This window comes from Formica exsecta, unplaced genomic scaffold (assembly GCF_003651465.1).
Source record: "Formica exsecta isolate Colony F162 unplaced genomic scaffold, ASM365146v1 scaffold318, whole genome shotgun sequence".
NCBI classification, from domain to species: Eukaryota; Metazoa; Arthropoda; class Insecta; order Hymenoptera; family Formicidae; genus Formica; species Formica exsecta.
The window spans coordinates 247,302-266,568 of record NW_021850434.1 but is presented as its reverse complement, the minus strand read 5'-3'; the positions used below and the strand labels follow the sequence as shown (position 1 = coordinate 266,568).

At 38.8% G+C, this 19,267-nt stretch overlaps 1 protein-coding gene across 8 annotated transcripts in view; it reads left to right on the top strand.

Annotated features, from left to right (window-relative positions):
* The window catches only part of LOC115237986 (peroxidasin), a 124,915-nt gene that overhangs the window by 70,948 nt on the left and 34,700 nt on the right, over nt 1–19,267 (top strand). For all 8 annotated transcript variants that reach the window (XM_029811437.1, XM_029811435.1, XM_029811438.1 and 5 more), the window contains one exon: nt 14,967–15,144. In XM_029811437.1, the coding sequence (XP_029667297.1) occupies nt 14,967–15,144 (178 nt within the window). The remainder of the gene's footprint in view (nt 1–14,966; nt 15,145–19,267) is intronic.

Here is a 19,267-nt window from a genome sequence, read left to right as displayed (position 1 = left end):
ATATTGAATGCATACGCTTTGTACTCATACAATGCGTGTAACATGAGTATCTCGTTTCGTAAAATACAAAAAAAAAAAAAAAAAAAATTACGCAAATGTCCGCGAATTGTTTTTCTAGCCGCCAATATCGCGAGCCTGGCGTATTATTGAAACGGCGACGTGCATTAGACCTTTTCACGGTGCAGCGACTTCAGGCAAAGCTTTTAGCTCGCCGGGCTGATTTACGAAATGGCAGAAGGCTCTTCTAACAACGCTCGCTCGTCTCGCGGTTGGCCGGCGGCGTTGTTCACGACCGATGCAGCAACGGGGCTCTCGCCGCGACTACTACCTCGTTTTTCTCGGGTTTCGCTCCGGTAAATAACGTCGGAGTTGGTTTAGGCGCCGCGGTGAGAAAAATTAATGCCCGCCGCGGGCCTAGTGGCTTTTGAAGTTTTTGTAGATGGTTAGAGTAATGGCATTATACCCTTGAACAGGCTGTGCCATATTATGCAGTCGTCCCTGACGTTGGCAAAGTAGTACATCGAACGAAGTCTGATAATTAAAATTGTAAACGTATATTTTACGTATATATATTTTGCGAATCGAGTTCATTAATATGCAACGCTGCACATATGCATGCCAATATTATCGATATCGATACCCGACAGCATGTTATATTTTCTTGACAAATAATTTATTTTTGACGCTTCTTTATTAAAATTTTGGAGCGTATTTAATGGAATAATTATGACCTCGTGTTAATTACGTTACTAACCGGTGCATATATTTGATGAAGCGACGTTATGCATTTAATGATTATTATTTATATATATCATATAGCGTTATCTAATACGCTGCACGTACGCTGTATAGATATTATATTTGCATTATTCATGTAAATTTATACATTTGATGCACGCGATCACGCGCCAGGTCTTTCTTTGATATTGCAGATAATTCTATTAAATCCGAAAGTGGGAGAAACGGATGGATATAAAAAGGGAAAATCCGTCCTGTACGTGACGTAGAAACTGATTAAGAAACGATGCGTTTATCGCCAATTTTTAAGATTCATGTTCGGGGCGGTAGAGTGGCGATTTGGCATCTTTAAGATGCCGACGAGGAGAAAATTCGCGAATCGGCGTGCTTTGAGAGAAAAGGGGAGCTTATAAACGTTCGATAGAGCGAACGAGAAAAAAAAAAGGTAGAAATGGGAGAAAAGGAGCGAGCCCCGAACGTCTCGTGCGCACAGTCGTTTGAGAGGATGGTGCCTCCTATTACCCAACTTTTAAAGCGTCTTTGTGCAATATTGTCTTTGCGGTGTAAGATGGAATGCTATCCATTTCGCTTTCTGTCTTTCTCGCAATTCCAACCGTTTCTAGCCTCGTCGTTGCACGCTGCAACTCTTTCCATTCGCTCCTCGCTACGGTATCTGGTAGCCAAATAAATGAGATCGTTCCGGTACAGCGTCGCGCCTTAACTCTACTGATGAATTTTCTTAAGTCGAGGCCGCTTAGAGACAGATTTTATAATAAATTTCGATTCAATTTTTCTCTAGTTTTTCACTTTCTCACGACAAGCTATCGTTTGTTGAAATATCTGTAGCATTAAAAATTTATGACATTATATATAAATATATATTTTTAGATCAAATTTTTATTAAGGCAAAGTTGAGTTTAAATAAATTGAGACATTAAAGTCCGAAATTATATATTCGTGTTACACTTATACCCGAAAAGGATTTTAGTAAACATCGTGAGTTGTGTCCAACATTCTGGAAAATATTACATTACCTATGCGTATGCAAATAGAAATGACCTGAAACGCGGCCTCAAACATGCGGGTTTATTCCAACGAAATTGAATTGCATCTGTAAGGTATTTGCTGCGTGCTTAGTTTTATCTCTTAACATTTATATACCCTTTTATACGTGATTCGTACGAAAAATGTCTGGCGATGTGCGTGGCTGTATAGAGAATAGAAAATCTTTTTCAGCGGATTTACCACTCTTGAGATGAAACGGTCTATTCCAACTCAATCTTTGTATTTCTTCTTACGATTTTTCCGATCTTTGCACAATTTCTTTTGCCGTATATAACACGAACACGAGTTTAAATTTATATCTTCTGAAAAATATTGGGCGACACCTTTAGCCGAAAGACTCTTATAACCAATGTTACTTGACACTATAACGGTGAGTTTTTGTTTTCAACAGCTGATCACAAAGTTATTGAGAAATATAAATGTCCATAAAGTTGCTTCGATTAACACGACACCTGATCATCTTTTAGTAGGTGATAAACGTTACGCTCTATTGAGATAAACGCGTCGTTTTCCGAATGAAATGCTGATCTTATCACGATCACGTGCGCTACAATGGAGACAAGAGTTAAATCGCTAAGGGCGGGAGCGTATTTTCGTTTCTCTCTTATTGGCTCAAACGGGGGTTGTCCTCTTGGTTATCGAGGATTTATCTTCTGAATGTGTGCGAGCCATCGATTCCTCTTCCTTACCGTAGCGAGGTTAAATCGAGCATCCCTCGTGAGCGCTGTCGCCTTTCTCCCTACCAAGCGCGACTTTTATTTTATCCCGAGGCATTTTTCTCGCGTTCACGTCCCGCGCGACGAGGATGAAAAACAGATACGCCGCCTCGAGAGGTAATGGAGTCTACCAAGACATGTCTCTTTGTCTCAGCACGCACGAATTGCTTCGTATCGTTTCGCTTGTTATCGGCTTGTTATCATGCATCGCGAATGCAAACGCGGGTAGTACGGGTTACATATTGCCGCTTGATTGTTGAGATCGATTATTCTTGTTTTTGAAAAAAATGACAGGAAATATGTTATAACAGCTGTATCAGATGTGGTATAGCGTGTACCGAACGCAGCTCTCTGTATATACTAACCGTATATGTACCTCGCTGGGCGATATATATCGTATGAGGCAGCTGCGGGAATTACGACCCTTTGGGGGTTGATAATTCTGTCTGTTCGCGTGCGGAGTTCAGACGATGGATACTTCATTGCAGATCTGTACTACATACGCCCTTGTGCACCTAACCGGTATGAGTGCAAGTGCCTCTGAAATTTATGTCCCTATTGGGAATGATCGTTTCTCTTGCATCGTTACGCTTGCAGCGCGCATTCGCACGACTCAAATGAGGAGCATTGACAGTTTCCTTTGTGTAACTCATCTTATCTCTTTTGGTCCATTCGTTCGCTTTTCATTGCTTGCGAAAAGTGACTTTAAGCATCTGCGAAGCAAACGTGCGTGTTACTCGGAAAAGTTGTAGTTACGACATAAACACGTAGCGACGCCACAGTGAATTATTTATCTTTGGCATTTCGTAATGTCAATAGTGGATGTGGTACGCGCAAATCCGTGTGTGCGAGACTTGACGTATTATTTAAGTAATAGAAGCGCGTTTGCTTCGATCTCTCAAAGCATAGTCGGAATTGCTAATAAGCAATTTCTAGAATTCTGTTTGTAAGTAGAAGTGGTTTCTTTTTTTTTTCCCGCATCATTAATCGCAGGAAGAAACTTTATTGGAGATTCTGTATTATACATTTAATTATACATTTCATAATTTTAATAGACTAAATTGGAAAATATGTAGAGTAAAATAGCGGAATAATTGATGGTTGAATTTTTTAAATATTTCCACAACTTTTATTAAAAAATATAATATAAATGATTATTATATTATTGGAGACAAGAGAGAGAGAGAGAGACAGATAGACAGACTCACTTTATTAATATTATCCGTTTACAATATAAATAAATTGTAATTAATATTGTTAATACGTCATTATTGATAAAGAGATTTATTGTGATTTTGTTGAAGGCTTTAGTGTGAGGTTTAATTAGTGTCGCCATATAATAACTATCGAAATACTAATTACGTGAATTATTTGAAGTCCTTATTAACATTTATGACAAATATATATATATATACTCCTGTTCTAATTTTATCATCAACAAAATTCATTGTTTATAAGTGCTGTTTGATGATCTTTGTTCGCACATTTAGAATAATTTAGTTTTAATAAGATAAATTTTAAGAACTAGTTTGATTTATATTCGATATGTGTTCATTTCTTTCTTTCTATCTTTCTCTTGCATATGACCCGCGCGTGTATACACACACACGGATAACATGAGACAAATATTAAATTTATAAAACGCATAATGAAAGCAGAAAAATAAGTCATGGTGAAACAAGAAATATGAGCTCTAGAACGGATAACGGGGATAAATATCTTTAGTATCACGCAGCAAATCGGACGATAAATTGAATTCAATTCGCAGCTCGCATTAGCAGTTCACCTCGTGCTGATGTACCCGACTCCGGTGCGCGGGCAGATGCATTTTCGTCGTGCCAACGTCGGTATGTTCGCCTGAGAGCATCAAGAATAGAGCTCTGGAATTTAGATTAACGATCGTGCGTGACTTCAAAATTAGCTCTTCTCTATTTTTCTAACTTCCCCTCCTGCCCCACAGTATTTCCCATTTCTCCTTTTGTACCGTTCTCCGCGCGGTGGATGTCGAATAAGTTGCGCGGCGTTATCCGCCTTACTGCGAAAATTAGAACCGTCGTCGTTAACGAGCAGAGAAAGCAGAAAAAATGCTGGTAGCCAAGTGCTCTGGAGATTTGTTAAGGACTTGTATAACGCACACGATAATCGTAGTGTTAGCAGTATTCCGTGAATTCTCTCTGCATACTTATATCCTGCATATTCTTTTTTTTTTTTAACTATCTTCTATATTCTTTAAATTACCTGATTCGTATAAGATATGAGAAGATACAAAAAATGTATGGAATATAATTTCGCAGATTGAATAAACTACTTTTCTGAATGATTTTATCGTGAATGCATTAAAGATGGATTTGCGCCAAGTTTTTACGATACAATCTGTCGCGCGACATGCTTCTTACACAGGAGTTTGTAGGAAATAAAATTTTAAAAGTATTTTCAATATTTCTCTTTACACACGCGCGTCTCTATTTCTACCTTTCCCTGCGAACATGTGTCGGCTGTGCGCGGAGATGAAATGCACAAGAACGGGGTGGCTTCATTTACAATTCTGTTGGGCTATATCGACAGGTACGACGCGAGGGATGTTTTCTATTACCCTCCTCGGCTTGTAAACTAACCCTGTGTTAGTCTCGTATCGTGAGGCGGCTCGCATCCTAGACGCGCGCACAGCTGTGCGAGATATAGACCGGGTGTATGAGGTGAAACACAGACGAGTGTAAGAGGTAGCGGCAAGCTGTCGACGAAAGATCTGAAACGAGGCGTGTGATGTGCATAAAAAGAGAAACGAAGGCGACGAGAGAACATAGCTGGAGAAAAATAGCTGAGAGGCTCGGTTTCATACGAAACGTGGCCCAGATCTTTCACGCGATATAGCGGCCGTATAATAAGATACTATTCAAAAATAGCCCAAAACTTGTTTACCTTGCCTTCGTGGCGTTATAAACCAGTTTCTTCTCTATGTAATATACATAGACACTAATCGAACTATTATTTAATGATCTCGATAAATGTCTTTTAATTAGAGATGTAATCTGCATTTTATTAAGTTTGAGATCATTATTATTATTTGTTCCCCTATTTGAATTATTTTCCGCAATGTATCTTGGCGTCTATAGTTTACTTTTAAATATATGCGATAATTTTTCTTTAACATCCGCTCTGTCACAATGATCGATGCATCTTTACCTTCTTCAACTACTTCTACTTGTTATATCATACTACGTTATGCCGGGGCCTATAAAGTGCCAACTTTATACACTGATCGATAATGTCTTATTTCCGTACGCTATCTTGATGACTTCCGCCGTGTCGGAAGTTACAAAGTATCGCGTCACTTACTTGCTCTTTCAGATGATCAACGCTTTATCGTCAATGTAACTAGATGTGTTAAAGAGAACAAAGAACGATTTTATAAGGATATCATTTTTGTTTACGATAATTGCATTCTTGTCGATATAGATAAAAAAGAAACTTTGTGCAATCTTTGAGAATATTTTAATTTTGATTCTCTCTGTATATTTAATAAGAAAATTTTTTTTAAATCTCAAATCTATCTAAAGAATTATAAACAAGTTACTTTCAAGAGCAACGAGCGATTTATCTTTGAGATATATCTTAAGAACTTGTGATATATCAGGCTCGAGACGAGAGAGAGTTCCATATCGAGATCTGTCTCTTTTTCTTTATTATTCCCCCGGATATATAAAAACTTTTATCGATTATCTGAAATCAGAAATAATCTCATTTTATGGAGGAGATTCGCTGTATATCTTGCAGATTTATCATGAAACATGGCATTTCACAAATTCGACGACGTTTTACGAGATGTTTAGAATCTTGATGAAATAGCGCACTTTGCACGCGCGATAAGTCTACGTTATAGCGATGCGTCGAAATGATTTCGCCCACGACACGCATCGATAATAACGGAACGCGCGAGATACATCGCGCAAATTTCGTTTCGATGAAGGAGCACTGTCGAGCGTGCGCGAATTAGGCAAATTTATACGAAAACCATAAATCCTTAATTATTTTCTAGCCGAGCGGCATTCTGTGTAAGCGTGCCAGAATTTGCGATTCAAATTGCAGGCCTCGCTATTAAATCGCTCTCCACAAACAAGCCCGCCCTTCTCTTCGCTAATATTTACCCTCGCCTTCCGTGAGTTGCCCGTTGTCGAGGCTCACAAGCAACGGAAGATCACCCCTCGAGTCATACCTTAAGTGTCGTCTTTTGGTCTGCTATCGAACAAATAAGTGGTTTTACGGAAGCTTGTTTCAGCAGACGGAACCTAAATTCCTTTCTCCCCCTTCCGCGACTCGCGTGCTAGCCGGTGAACAGGGAGCGAGGTAAAGATAAAATGGAATTTCTCATCTTCAATACCTTACGATCCATCGACATACACGTTCGAATGCATTTCTTTCCTTATTGCGTATTTCCCGTTGAAATATCTCAAGTTTCGTAGCAATATTTTCTTCTCGTTACAATTTTTTTACAATCCTTGTATCTTTAAACAATGCGGTATTATTTTATTCGATTCAAATAACCTTTTTAAAGAATTTTATAAAATATCGTTATATATAATATTGTATTAATATAGGGAAAAAGCAATGTTGATCACGAGTGTTGTCTTCTTATCTTTTTATACGGAAAGATTATGCAGATAGACTTTTCTGTGTAACAAATTTTCTCGTGACGCTAAAAAGAGTTTCATTCTCTTCTCTATAACAGTTTATCCCTCGCCTCGTTCCATCGAAAATTATCATTGTCCTTTCGTTTTCGCCAGCGCAGCCTTACACGGCTGAGTTATATCTCGTCAACCGGCCGATAATAGTTTCGCGCCGACGACACACCGGCCGACGTAAGCCGTTTCAATATAAGACCGCGTTTTATCACTGAAGGTCTATTATCGCGACTCATCCCATCCGGCTATTTTTCCACGGCGCTTGGTATATACGAGGGAAGAAACTATGCATTACTTGCATAATTTTGAATTTATATCCCGAGACGAGGCGAGGCGTAAGGTTGATATAACTTACTCTGTGTAATATCGTAGAAGAACTCAGGGGATGGAGATAGACCTCTTGCTATCGCGGGCGACTGCGTACACGACAAAGTGTCGTCGAACATTGGCTCTACCACTTATCGTCGTTCTGTACCGCGGGAAGAGGGAGATAATTTCGCGGGATTTCATCGTATAGGATTGCCTTCCATTTCCCTGAAAACCTTTTGGAATCGCGGGATTAAGTTTTAATGAGGCGTCCACTCCAATTGCCGTACTTATGTCGCGTCCAGTCGTATCGGAGTTTATGTAAATTGCGCAAACACTTGAAAATTTCGAAATCCAGCACGCGTTTATTCATTCGAGAATTTCGCGAAATGGCAGCGAGATTTTTCGTATGTCGAGCTCGTGCTTTTATCGAATTCAATGTCAATAAAACATGGTCTTATCGTTTTTTTCTTCGTTGGATTTAATGCAGATTCCTAGTTTGTCAATTCACCAAATGTACTTTGATTAGCTTCAACGCGAACGATTTTTATTATTTTATTTGGTCGCGAATTTATCTTTGTGTTGTGTAGTAAATTAGTCGATGCACTTAATCGATAAACGTGAAAGGCCAGTGCGCAAGTATTAATCAACATGAGTCGGGAAATGTCTGCCACTGGTTCGTTAGTCACTCGTACAACGTCAGGGTGATCGACGATGCGCGATTAAACCAATGCAGTAATTGCGTTTTCATTTAATTCGAGATGGGCCGATCAATTTCCGCGAACAGACGATGTTTTCACCGGCAAATAAATAGCACGCCGACTTAACGCGATCTTAAAATCTGAGTTGATTAATATGAATTTCGTTCAGGCTCAATGAATAGCCAATAAATCACACCGCACAAGTTACAATACATATATACCAAAAATTTGGTTAAAATAAATTTTAAGATATTTTATAATATTGATCTCAGTAAAAATACATACGAATGTGATTCCAATGGCCGATCAAAGCATCATTTCCAAGCGTAAATAGTATTCCACTGCGCAGTTTACTTGGCTTATTTCCCAATAATCCTCGGTTTCGCGCACATTGCATTTTACGCTCTCATTTACTCGAGTTCCAATACAGTGGATTATTCGTCACGTTATCAGCAATCGATTACCCCTGCGTATGAATAGCATTTAGTCGTCTCTCATATGATTTGCGTCTAATTAAATGGAGAAACGCCACTGAATACGATAATTAGAAGGTTGGGATTAAAAGGGTTTGTTTATGTTTTCAATATCATTCATATGTACGCATGAAAAATATATATTATAATATATTATTTTAATCTCTTCTGTAAAATTGTAAAATTGTACTGTCGTGTAACGACACACAATATATTACATTATTCGAACATATAATCGTTAATTTGTGATGATCCGAATTAGCACTAATTCATTCGCATTTCCACAATTACTCCGCGACTCTTGACACACACAATAGCGCATCTGTATAAATCACTTAATACGTACCTAAGATGTTGATCCAAGTATATGACAGATCGCCGCAGCTTAGTAACGTTCGCTTTAGCTCAAGCATATTGCATTGTTAGATGCCTACAATGGAATGATAAACAATAGATTGCTATCGTACATGATTGAGTTAAGCACATAAGCTATGCATTATTATCAATTTAGATGTGTAAAACGCATTGTTTTCGTACATCTCTTCAAGATTCTTACGTTTGCAGATGTAGTATGTACACACTTTTGTGAATTAAATTTCTCGAGATATAAATCATGAATTACGTAAGAAGAAAAAAATTAGTGATTGTCGTTCTCTAAATTTAGCTTGCGTTGACTTTTAAACTATTAAATATTAATAACGTTTAGTTATTGTGGACGGCAAGCAAAATACTTTTATCGCAGATACGTGATCGCGATGCGAGCCCGATTAAGCCCCAGTATCTTTCTATTGGATAAAGAGAGTCGGTGGCTTTGCTCGATGCGTCCTGCTATCGGATCTTCGGGTCGGTTAAATTCGGGGTTTTTTCTTCCATTCGCTAAAACATCAGCCAACCGTATCTAGATAACGGTAAGTTTTAGAAGCGATCGATAAAGTCATCTCTTCTCCTTGCCCGATTCTCTGCCTCGGAATAGAAATTTATATGTTCTCTCATAAAACGTAACCTTCCTCTCGTTTTCTGCGGCTTGTCCCTCGCTTTTATTCTTTTATGTTTTTTTTTCCTTCCTCCTTTGTGTTTCTAGTTTCCTTTTGTCTACGTGCTTAAAGTATTTCGCCACATTCAGAGAGACATCCGCACGGAGTTTAATATTATAGAAAATGTAGCGATATTATTATAATGGTAGATAATATTAAATTATGAAATTGTCATAATATTCATTACGTTAATTTCTAATTTTACTAATGTTTATTATTAAGTTGTTTTCTCGAGAGATTAAATGACTAAATATGATAGAGGAAAAAAACATTTCAAAAAGATATTTCTAATATATGTGAGAGAATAAAAAGAGCAGGCAGAAAGAAATATGAATAAACTAAAAATTTTCAAAAATAAATCTATAAAGGAAGATTTTTCTCCTTTTAAAAAATCCCCTTATCAGAAATCAGAATTAAGGAATCGATTCTGTCGCTCGAGTTAAGCGATTATGTTTGAGTCGCAAAATCCCTGCGGTTTACTGAATAATAGCATGTTTAAGTAAAGCTTCTCTTTCTCTCTCTCTCTCTCTCTCTCTTTGATCCGAGGAACTGCATTTTGAACGGTCAATCGTTTGCCTCTGATCGTGTATTTTCGACAATTTAGACGTCGCTGATTTTTTCGAGCCGAAAGGATTTAGTGTGTGTTTGTGGTCACATCGAAATACATCGATTCGCAATATCCGTTAATGTTCAATGCAAGGACACCAGACACTGAATTCTGCGTAGCGTGAAATCGAGATAATGACTGGCCCGCCAATCAGTAAACTCGGACGAGTGGACTAACGAGAATACGTCTCACGGTGCGTGCTTTTAGTATAAATCGCATTAAGAGAAATTAAAAATCGAGTCACGGGAAATGGCGAGTTTCACGAGGATCGGAGGTGGAGAATCGTTAAACATTTCTCGCGCGTAATTATTATATCTGGCTTCTCTCATGTGTGCGAATCTTGGCGTTGTGTGCGCGCGAGCGTCATTTGACGTGACGCGGCCATCTGTAATAACCGAGCTGTAAAATTCCAGTAAAAATCGGACGATAACTTGTCAGATATAGCGCTAATGGCTAAAGTACGGTTAAGATTATCTGTTTGATTAACGGCGCTATATTAAAACGCCGTCGCCGCGAAGGCGTCACGTGCGCGCGATTTATACGATGTTGCGAAACGAATTGAATGTCATAGATGTATCGAGTATATTCAGTCTTTGAAAAGGCTAAAAGAGTGCATCGCACACTGATATACATAAATACAATAAGCGCATTAGCCTCCTGGAGGAGAAAAGATGTAGGATAATATTTGCGATAAATATAGCTTTGGCAATCGCCAAGGACCTGGATTTGAGACGTTATTGTTCCGCCAACAGTAACGAGTCTCGGATTTGAATTCATTGTTTCAAAGAGCCAGTTACAACGGCTTTTCACGAACGATATATTATCTGTTATTATTGCAGTCCCACTCGAAGCCACAATGGTCGGCTTTGCGCTCTCATCTCCATATTTTAATTAAAAGCTCTTGACGTTAGATACGTACGTCTCGCCAGTCTAGAAGTCAATTCGCGATATCATCACATTCATAATATAGTTGTACATTAGCGAGAATATATATATCGCCAGCGAACAGCGAACAATCTTCTTTACATATATACGACGTATACATATATAACGTAATGGAATAATTCTTTTATCGTTAAAAAACAAACGTGATACTATTATCCAATGTGCGATTATTTAAAAAAGAAACTCCTAGTATTACATCTATATTTTCGTATAAAAAAATGTAATAACATTATTTTTATACCGTTAATACACACAGTGGTTACTCGCTGGTCATTTGCTAATGCATTTGGTTCTTGTCCAAACAAACGAATTTAACTAGACGTGTCTCTTTTCTACCACCCGCGAAGGACATTGACTCTGTCATGCAGTCACGTACCTGGCTCGCGGCTAAAGAGAGCAATTTGTCTGTCCATTATCGCGCGGCGCAACACAAAGGCGAAAGCAGCTAACTTTGGTATTGGACACGCGATGGCACGTAGTAGTATAATCGAGGGGTATATATATTGGTAGAGTGAGTGAGAGAGAGAGAGAGAGAGAGAGAAAAAAAGGAGAAATAAAAAGGTGAATGGAGAGAAAACGGAGGAAAAAGATATCGGGTGAAGGAGATAAGCGCGTGTATAGTGTGGGTGGAGAGAGATCGGTAGAACGGAAACAACGTCGGAGAGGATTATTTTTGGCGCGAATGCGGTCGAAGCCCAACGTTCGGGAATAGCGGCGCGGCGGTTTATCCCCCGTTGTAAAATGCGGTGGGAATGCGTTTCCTTCTCTCTCTCTCTCTCTCTCTCTCGATGCGAGAGAGTAGCGGGTCGTAAGACTACATATACCGCGGCCGCGCCGATGGGCGAAACGGCTCCGACGAGATGCTGATGCTGGGGGTTGGATAGAGCCACGACGCAGCATATGGCGGCGTGTGTACGGCGCCGCTCCAATCGTACATCACAACAACGTGATTCCCATGCATACTGCTCGCAATCTCGCCGCTTGTGCATCGCCGAGTCCCGGGGATGCATATGCATACACGCGTGACCCCCGGGGTCGCGCGCGCATACGCGTCCCTCGTTTCCCTCGGGGCCTCGCGGAGAGGACACGTGTGTGAATTTCCCTGTCCAAACGCTTTTTTTTTTTTTTTTTTTTTTTAATGAAGTATTTCCAGAATAGCTCGTTTTGTGCAATGTAATATCCGAGAGATTTTTTAAAAATTCATTTTCGTGCATGTAATCCATTATTGCATTAACATTTCGAAATTTTCTGAGTATATATAGACTGAAATTCTCCGTAATAAGGTGAAAAACACAACCTCGTTTTTGTTACTAGTTACACTTATTCCGTGAATAAAAATTCGAATCTACTTGTACGTTAAAGAACCGTGAAGCAAACGCTGTAATTACGTCCGTAGTAACGGACTTCTCCGTAGCTGCGAATGAATATACGGCAACAAATCCTCCATTTGTTCATAATATATTTATTTCTACATTCTTGTAGTTTATATTCTTCCAATTAAATACAGCCGTACGTATATAACTTAAACTACACAACTTTTATGTATTTTCCGCGACTCGTGAATACACTTACTGTTGGTAATATAATTATCGTATTTTTTAAACAAAATGTTGGTAAACAAAGTGGCGAGAGAAAGATTGTGAAATGCAACGGTTGAAGAAAATATCGTGAATACGTGCGTACAAACCAGAGGTATTCAAATATTTCCCACGCTTTGACTCACCAGACAGATTTCTTTTTCTTCGCTCGCTTTTCTCTATCGACATGGTACGTGGGGTTAAAAGCAGCGAAAGAGAATCTGCCACGAATATCTCTTTGTACATCCCATAAAAACAACGTGGAGAAAGAGCAAAGAGCGTAGGGCGACGTCGCACGCGAAAGAAAGCAGCTCTCAAAGGACGTGCGCTACAAGTCACAGCCTCAAAGGACGTAGAAGTATACCGACCGCAAGGGAGACACAGGCTGGTAACTCGATAAATAAAGAAGCAAAAATGGATAAATCGGAACGCGAGTCGGCCAAACGGCTCTGGTTTCCGTCATCCAAAAGAAAAAAAAAGAGGAGAAAAATAAAATTTCTCGGTAAGCTTTTCGTGCCTGGTTGTTTTTCGATCCACTTTAACATGGGCTGTTTTTTTTTTCATTCCCGATGGACGTTCCGAGTTTCATACTGGGAAAAAGATAGAAAAGCGGTCAGTAATGACATGGGACACAATAACAGATAGTTAACACGTAGATGCGTTGGCTGCGGGCGGGTTTGTTCTATAACGATGCGCGAGCGTTGTCGGATGCGATACAGATTGAATAGCGGCGACAAGGTCGGGACGCGAAGCGATGAATAGTAGCGTGGAGAAGAAAGGAGATGCCCACAAGAGATGCAGGCTGGACCACTCGGTTGCCTTTATTTGAGTGCAAATGGAGTTTTTCCTAAATGGACGTTGCAAAAGTTTGCCGCTGTCAGGCATTGTTTGGCCGATGCCAGCAGGATGGGAAGGGCAGGACGCGGAGGGCAGTGCGGAATTAGTCCGCCAAGGCTTTGATTAGCTGGCGCCACGAAGCGAAGGCTTTCATCCCCCCGATTGTTCGCCTAGTATTTATAGTTGATTCCTGCTCTCGTTCTCCTCGCGGCAATCGTCACTTTGTTGTTTCTCGTCTTCCTGTATTTTCTTCATCTTATTTTTTTTTTTATCTCTTTTCTTCTTTTTCTGCTTATCGCGGCATAACATTGCTCCTCGCGCGAGAAACGTAATAAGAAAATATTACATCTTATTAAAATATATATATATTCCACACTTTTATCTTACAATTCCATTAAAAAACTTGTAGATGATCTAAGCAATTTTAAAAAATTGTTCCTTTTGTCGCGCTTTATTTTTCTGTCTTTCAGCTTCGCAAATTTTTCCATCTTATTTGTCCTTGTTTGCATCGAGGCGTGAATCGCTGTGTTGGTTCGGCTACGTTGTTTAGTCGATTGTAGATAGGTCACGTCGCGCCGTTTGCTTGCTGCAGCTCTTATCTTTGTAACACCGTACTTAAGACGATAGGTACAATTAATCGTGTACTTATCATCTATATTGCGTGTTACCTATTTAGAGGAAAATTGCTGAGTAAAGAGATCTGGCTGTCTGATATTTGAGCGAGAAAACAATTCGTGCTTATAACAGCTTTACGATATACAAGAATGATTACAAAGCGATTATTTGCTTTCCATTTCATTCGTCTACAATCGAAAATAGAGATCCCCCATCGAAAATTCCTAAACGAGGTAAAATTTCCGCAGCTCAATTGGACGTTACGTGATGGAGAAACGAGCGACGGCACTAAAAGGAAAAGCGACGACTTCCTATTGCTTTACGATAGTAATTAAGCTTGACTTCGCTTCGGAAACCGCAACTAATGCTTGCCTCTATTCGATCCCGAAGCCTCATTTGCTCGCACATCCAATGACGTCGTGTCACTTTGATCTCGGATCGAGCACTTAGTGAGATCGCTCGATCTACGATCGTTTACATTTATTTATCATCCATTCAATGGAACGCGCGTTGCTTATAAATGAAAAGCACTTGTGGCAGTTTTCTTAGATTCAATTTAAAAAATAATGTTTGCACTTTCTATAATCATGTAAACAATTAAATTTAAATAAAATGTCTTGTGTATTAAAATATATACATCTGAAACTAATTATATTAATCGATTTTTGTGCAGTGCCGAAGGTGGAAATTGTCGACGAGCATGGTGCCACGGCTGCCGATAAGTTTTACAAAGCAGGTAGCACAATAGAGCTGAAGTGTGTAGTCAGCAATATACCGCAACCCACCGGCTATGTCACGTGGCGGCACGGACTTCGTACGTTGAATTACGACACGACTCGTGGTGGCATCAGGTAAGCTATAGACGATTATTTAGTACCGCGAGATCTTAAGTAATGCGATACCTGATATACGATACGTTAATTGATACGAAGAGAGCTTTGATGTTTTTAATTCATATCTCTCGTTACATTATGCACCATCTCCTTGAGCGCGACATAATGGGGAACATAATACGCTTAAATACAGCTGATTAACATTCCGGTAATTTTGGTCGTCGATGACTCGGATGGTTTATGCAAACTGCATAAGTATTCTAATTGCTTCGATAAAGAACGGTCCCCGATAAAGAATACGCCCGATGAATTTTGAAAGGCTTTCATTAAAGTTCTCGGACCGACGGTCAACCGTTTGCGGCGGCTCTGTGTGACCTAATTGGTTATAGGTAGATATGACGGTATTCGTGAATCTCAAGTACCGCTCCGAATATCATTTGATTTTTTCGATTTTTTTTTTGTAGAATTATTTTTCAATCAGACGATCCATCGTTATAAAGTAATTCCGTATTTTTTTCAGATATATTCTCTTTGTTTCACTATTTCAAATGCATTTGTTTTATTCGTTTTAGCTGCGATCGGTTATTTCGCTTCACATACTTGACAGTTTCCACAATATTTCAAATAATAGGGATGCTTGAAAAATCTACGGGAAATTAGCAATATCGAGATCGATATTGAGGTTGAGGGAAAGGATGCGGCGAGGTATCAGGTGAACTGTTGACAATTTAATCACCCTCGAAAATGCTCGATTACAGTGGTCCGACACATGATGAACGAGCGTGCTGCTGGTGCCAAGCGCAGGCAGCCGGGGTTTTGAATAAAACATAAAAAAAACTTTCAATCAAACCGGATCGCAGGTATACGATTAAAGACCGATTAGTACGGATTAGTTATGGAATTATTTCGGAGCATATTAACAAGCCCCATTTCGTTACAAGAAAAATCGATAAAGGCGGCTAATTAAGTGTATCCATTTCTTCAAGCTCTTCGTTGAGAAATTCTAAACTGTTTAATTACCATGTTTATGTTCCATCATTCTTAATATAAAATTTCATCTTTCTTATAAAACTGTCTTTTATTTACAAATACATAATGTGATTATTCAAGCAGAATTTTCTATCAATTTTGCATAAAAATGTATTTATGAAGCAAGCTCTTACGTCTATAAATGTTACGCACGAACTGTGTCGTAGCAACTGTTTTTATTCACTCGAAACGATATTATGTGGAGTGATATTATGTGAGAAATCAGGACAGCATACAAGATACGTGCGCAATTTATTGAGAACATTCTATTATACTTTGATTGCTCCCGCGAGGCGTCTTGCCGAGATCGTTTAACTGAACGCGTCAAACACAGCGTTGCAAATAAACGACGTTCGATCACGCTATCGTCGTGTGATTACTGGTTCAGTGGATCCTATCACACCGTCTCTTTTCTCACTTGATGAGAGCTATTCTGAAAAGCTGTATTATTACATCTTGTAAATTACCACTGTTGTATCCTGGCAACATAGTTTTTACGTACGTTTTTTTATAGATTATATTGCACAGGAGGAAAATTAATCGAACTTTACGTGCAATATACTCTTGATTATTGGCCAATTTTACTGCAGCATATTTCCCGAATAAAGTTTTTTTTAATTACTATTACAGAGCATTATAGTATAAGCTGATGCACACATGTAGTATATATTAATTTCTTATACCTTAGCCAATTCTATTTGAATAATGTATTTCTATCTACTTGTCGATGCGAAAACTCTCACTGGCTTCATGTTAAGCGACTAAGGATGCAAGGTTGATATAGTAGGCAGTACGTCGGCGAGAAGTTAGTTAGCAGTATAACGTTATTATACTCTCCAGCACGCGGTATTACACTTCACTATCTCTAGTACCTCGTATATAGTTCGCCGACTCCCTGTCTATTACTCTTCACCTTGGGCGAAGACTAACCCTTAAGTTGGTCAAGTCCGTGAGTGCATGCCTCGAGCATGCACGACCAACCCGATGCTAGGCTTAACATAATCAAGCGGTTCTGATAATAGGGAAGTCCATGATAATGAAATACCGTCGTTCATCTCATGACACGCAATTAGAAAAGTTTTTAAACGCTGCAGCAAGTTCGTACACATTTTATTGCCATAATATAATTGTAGCTGGATAGTGCAATATATTACCAGATACTTAGTTTGTCTGTACGATATATTAATGCAATAAAATAATCCGCGTAGCATTCGCATATATCAGCTTTTAATCCCCATACGTGCAAAAGGATCGCAAAGGAATTAATGTGTAACTGACATAATCACAACTGATATCGTCTAATATTGGCATTAACTATTGCTTATATCCCAGATGTATTAATTTATCATTTATAACAATTGCAGCATTACACTGACCCAAATCGATATCGAAAATATTTGTAGAAATATTGAATCGAGCGTTAAGTTTCGTGAAATCAATCATCTTTTTGTCGTTGGTAAAAATAAGAGAATGACCGAATTCTTGAAAGTTTCTTTTATCAGATTAATGATGTGGGTATGGATTTCGAGTTAACACGTTAATAAGATCGTCGATAAATATAGTGTGAAATATATTGCGCGGTTGTACACAAGAGTGTCGTATTACACTGATCGGTGCCCTGATGCTTGCTCGTAACATGCGGGCTGATCCATTACTCGGCAAATCAATTAGGGCACAGGCGCGACCAGCGTCGTAGTGCGGGAAAAAAAAAACCGTGACGAAAACAAAGCATTTAATCGGATTTTGTTTTATCGGCAGTACACGCTGAACCCACGGCGGCAAATATTTCATGGCAACAAGGGGGACATGCTTCTTTTTTTTTTTATATATATATCAGTGTCCGCGATAAAATAGGTCCCATATTTCAAAATTCTATCCGGTCACGGTTTTTTTGTTATCCTCTTTCGAAATGTCGACGTTATTACTAGGCCTTCTGCGCGATATCTGAAAGCTTTAAAGAAAGCAGTGAGTCAACTATAACTGTATTTGTGTAACATTTGTGCTGGAAATCTTTTGATTTATAAATATAAAAAAACATTTTGCGATATCCTTTCTGTTTTTAAAAATAGCGATCTTGGGTAGAATTTTTCTACAAATTTAATGTAGTGTGGTATAAGTCACGCATAAGGTGAATAGAAAAGTAGAATTTGTAATGGTATTATAATCGTTTATCTTCCGGAAAATTGAATAAGAGTGAAATGAAAGAGATGCACGTACGGACCGATGCTCTGGTCAAAAGTTTGTCGCCACTGTAAACTTTTATGAAACTTACGAGATGACTTCTTCATGGCCTTTCTATAGAGTAGTTTACTGTATATATATCGCGCGAGATGCTGCGGTTTTGCAGCGAAATACAGAGGTGACTCTATAGAATACGTTATAAATAAATAATGCCACACGTGTATGTGTATGTGTGTGTGTCGCAAAGTTTTTTCCCCGCTGGCGTCCAATGGCGCGATTTAACTTTTAAATTGCACCTATTTTCCACGATCCTATATTCCGCGTTACGTTTGAAAATGTAAGAAGAATTTCTTGGAAAATGAAAATAAATCCTACGCATGTTCGAACTTATTGATTTCTAAATTATAGAAGCATGATGATGAAAAAAGTTACAAACTGTTGGCCAATGATGATTGCACGTGTGCATTTCTTTCTCATCTTACGTGGTACAATTTTTCCTAAAGTAGCATGGAGATCGAATTTTTTATATATATTTTAAGAATATTTCGTGCGAACATTCTTTAAATATAGTATTTGATAATAAAAAAAATTGATTCTGTCCGTGCCTAAAAAGAAAATGAATTTATCGCGTTGTTAGTGGCGACGCCTTCGTCCCCAGGTGATAATTACGGTCGCGGCGAAACTTTTCCATAATTTTATAAAACTTTTCTACAAAGTACGATTAAGGGGGAACAGGCGCTTTCCTAAAGTCAGAGCCGCTTCTCATTAAGGGCAGTGTTTATTGGAATTGTTATGCATTCTCTTTTGCATTTTTATGGATAATCCTGGCAGTAACATCGTCTCTGTGTCTGTTCCTTTTACTTTAGCGTGCGTTATCATATCCTCACGTTAGCAGATTATTCGCAGCGCAATGAGCCATTAATGAAAATAT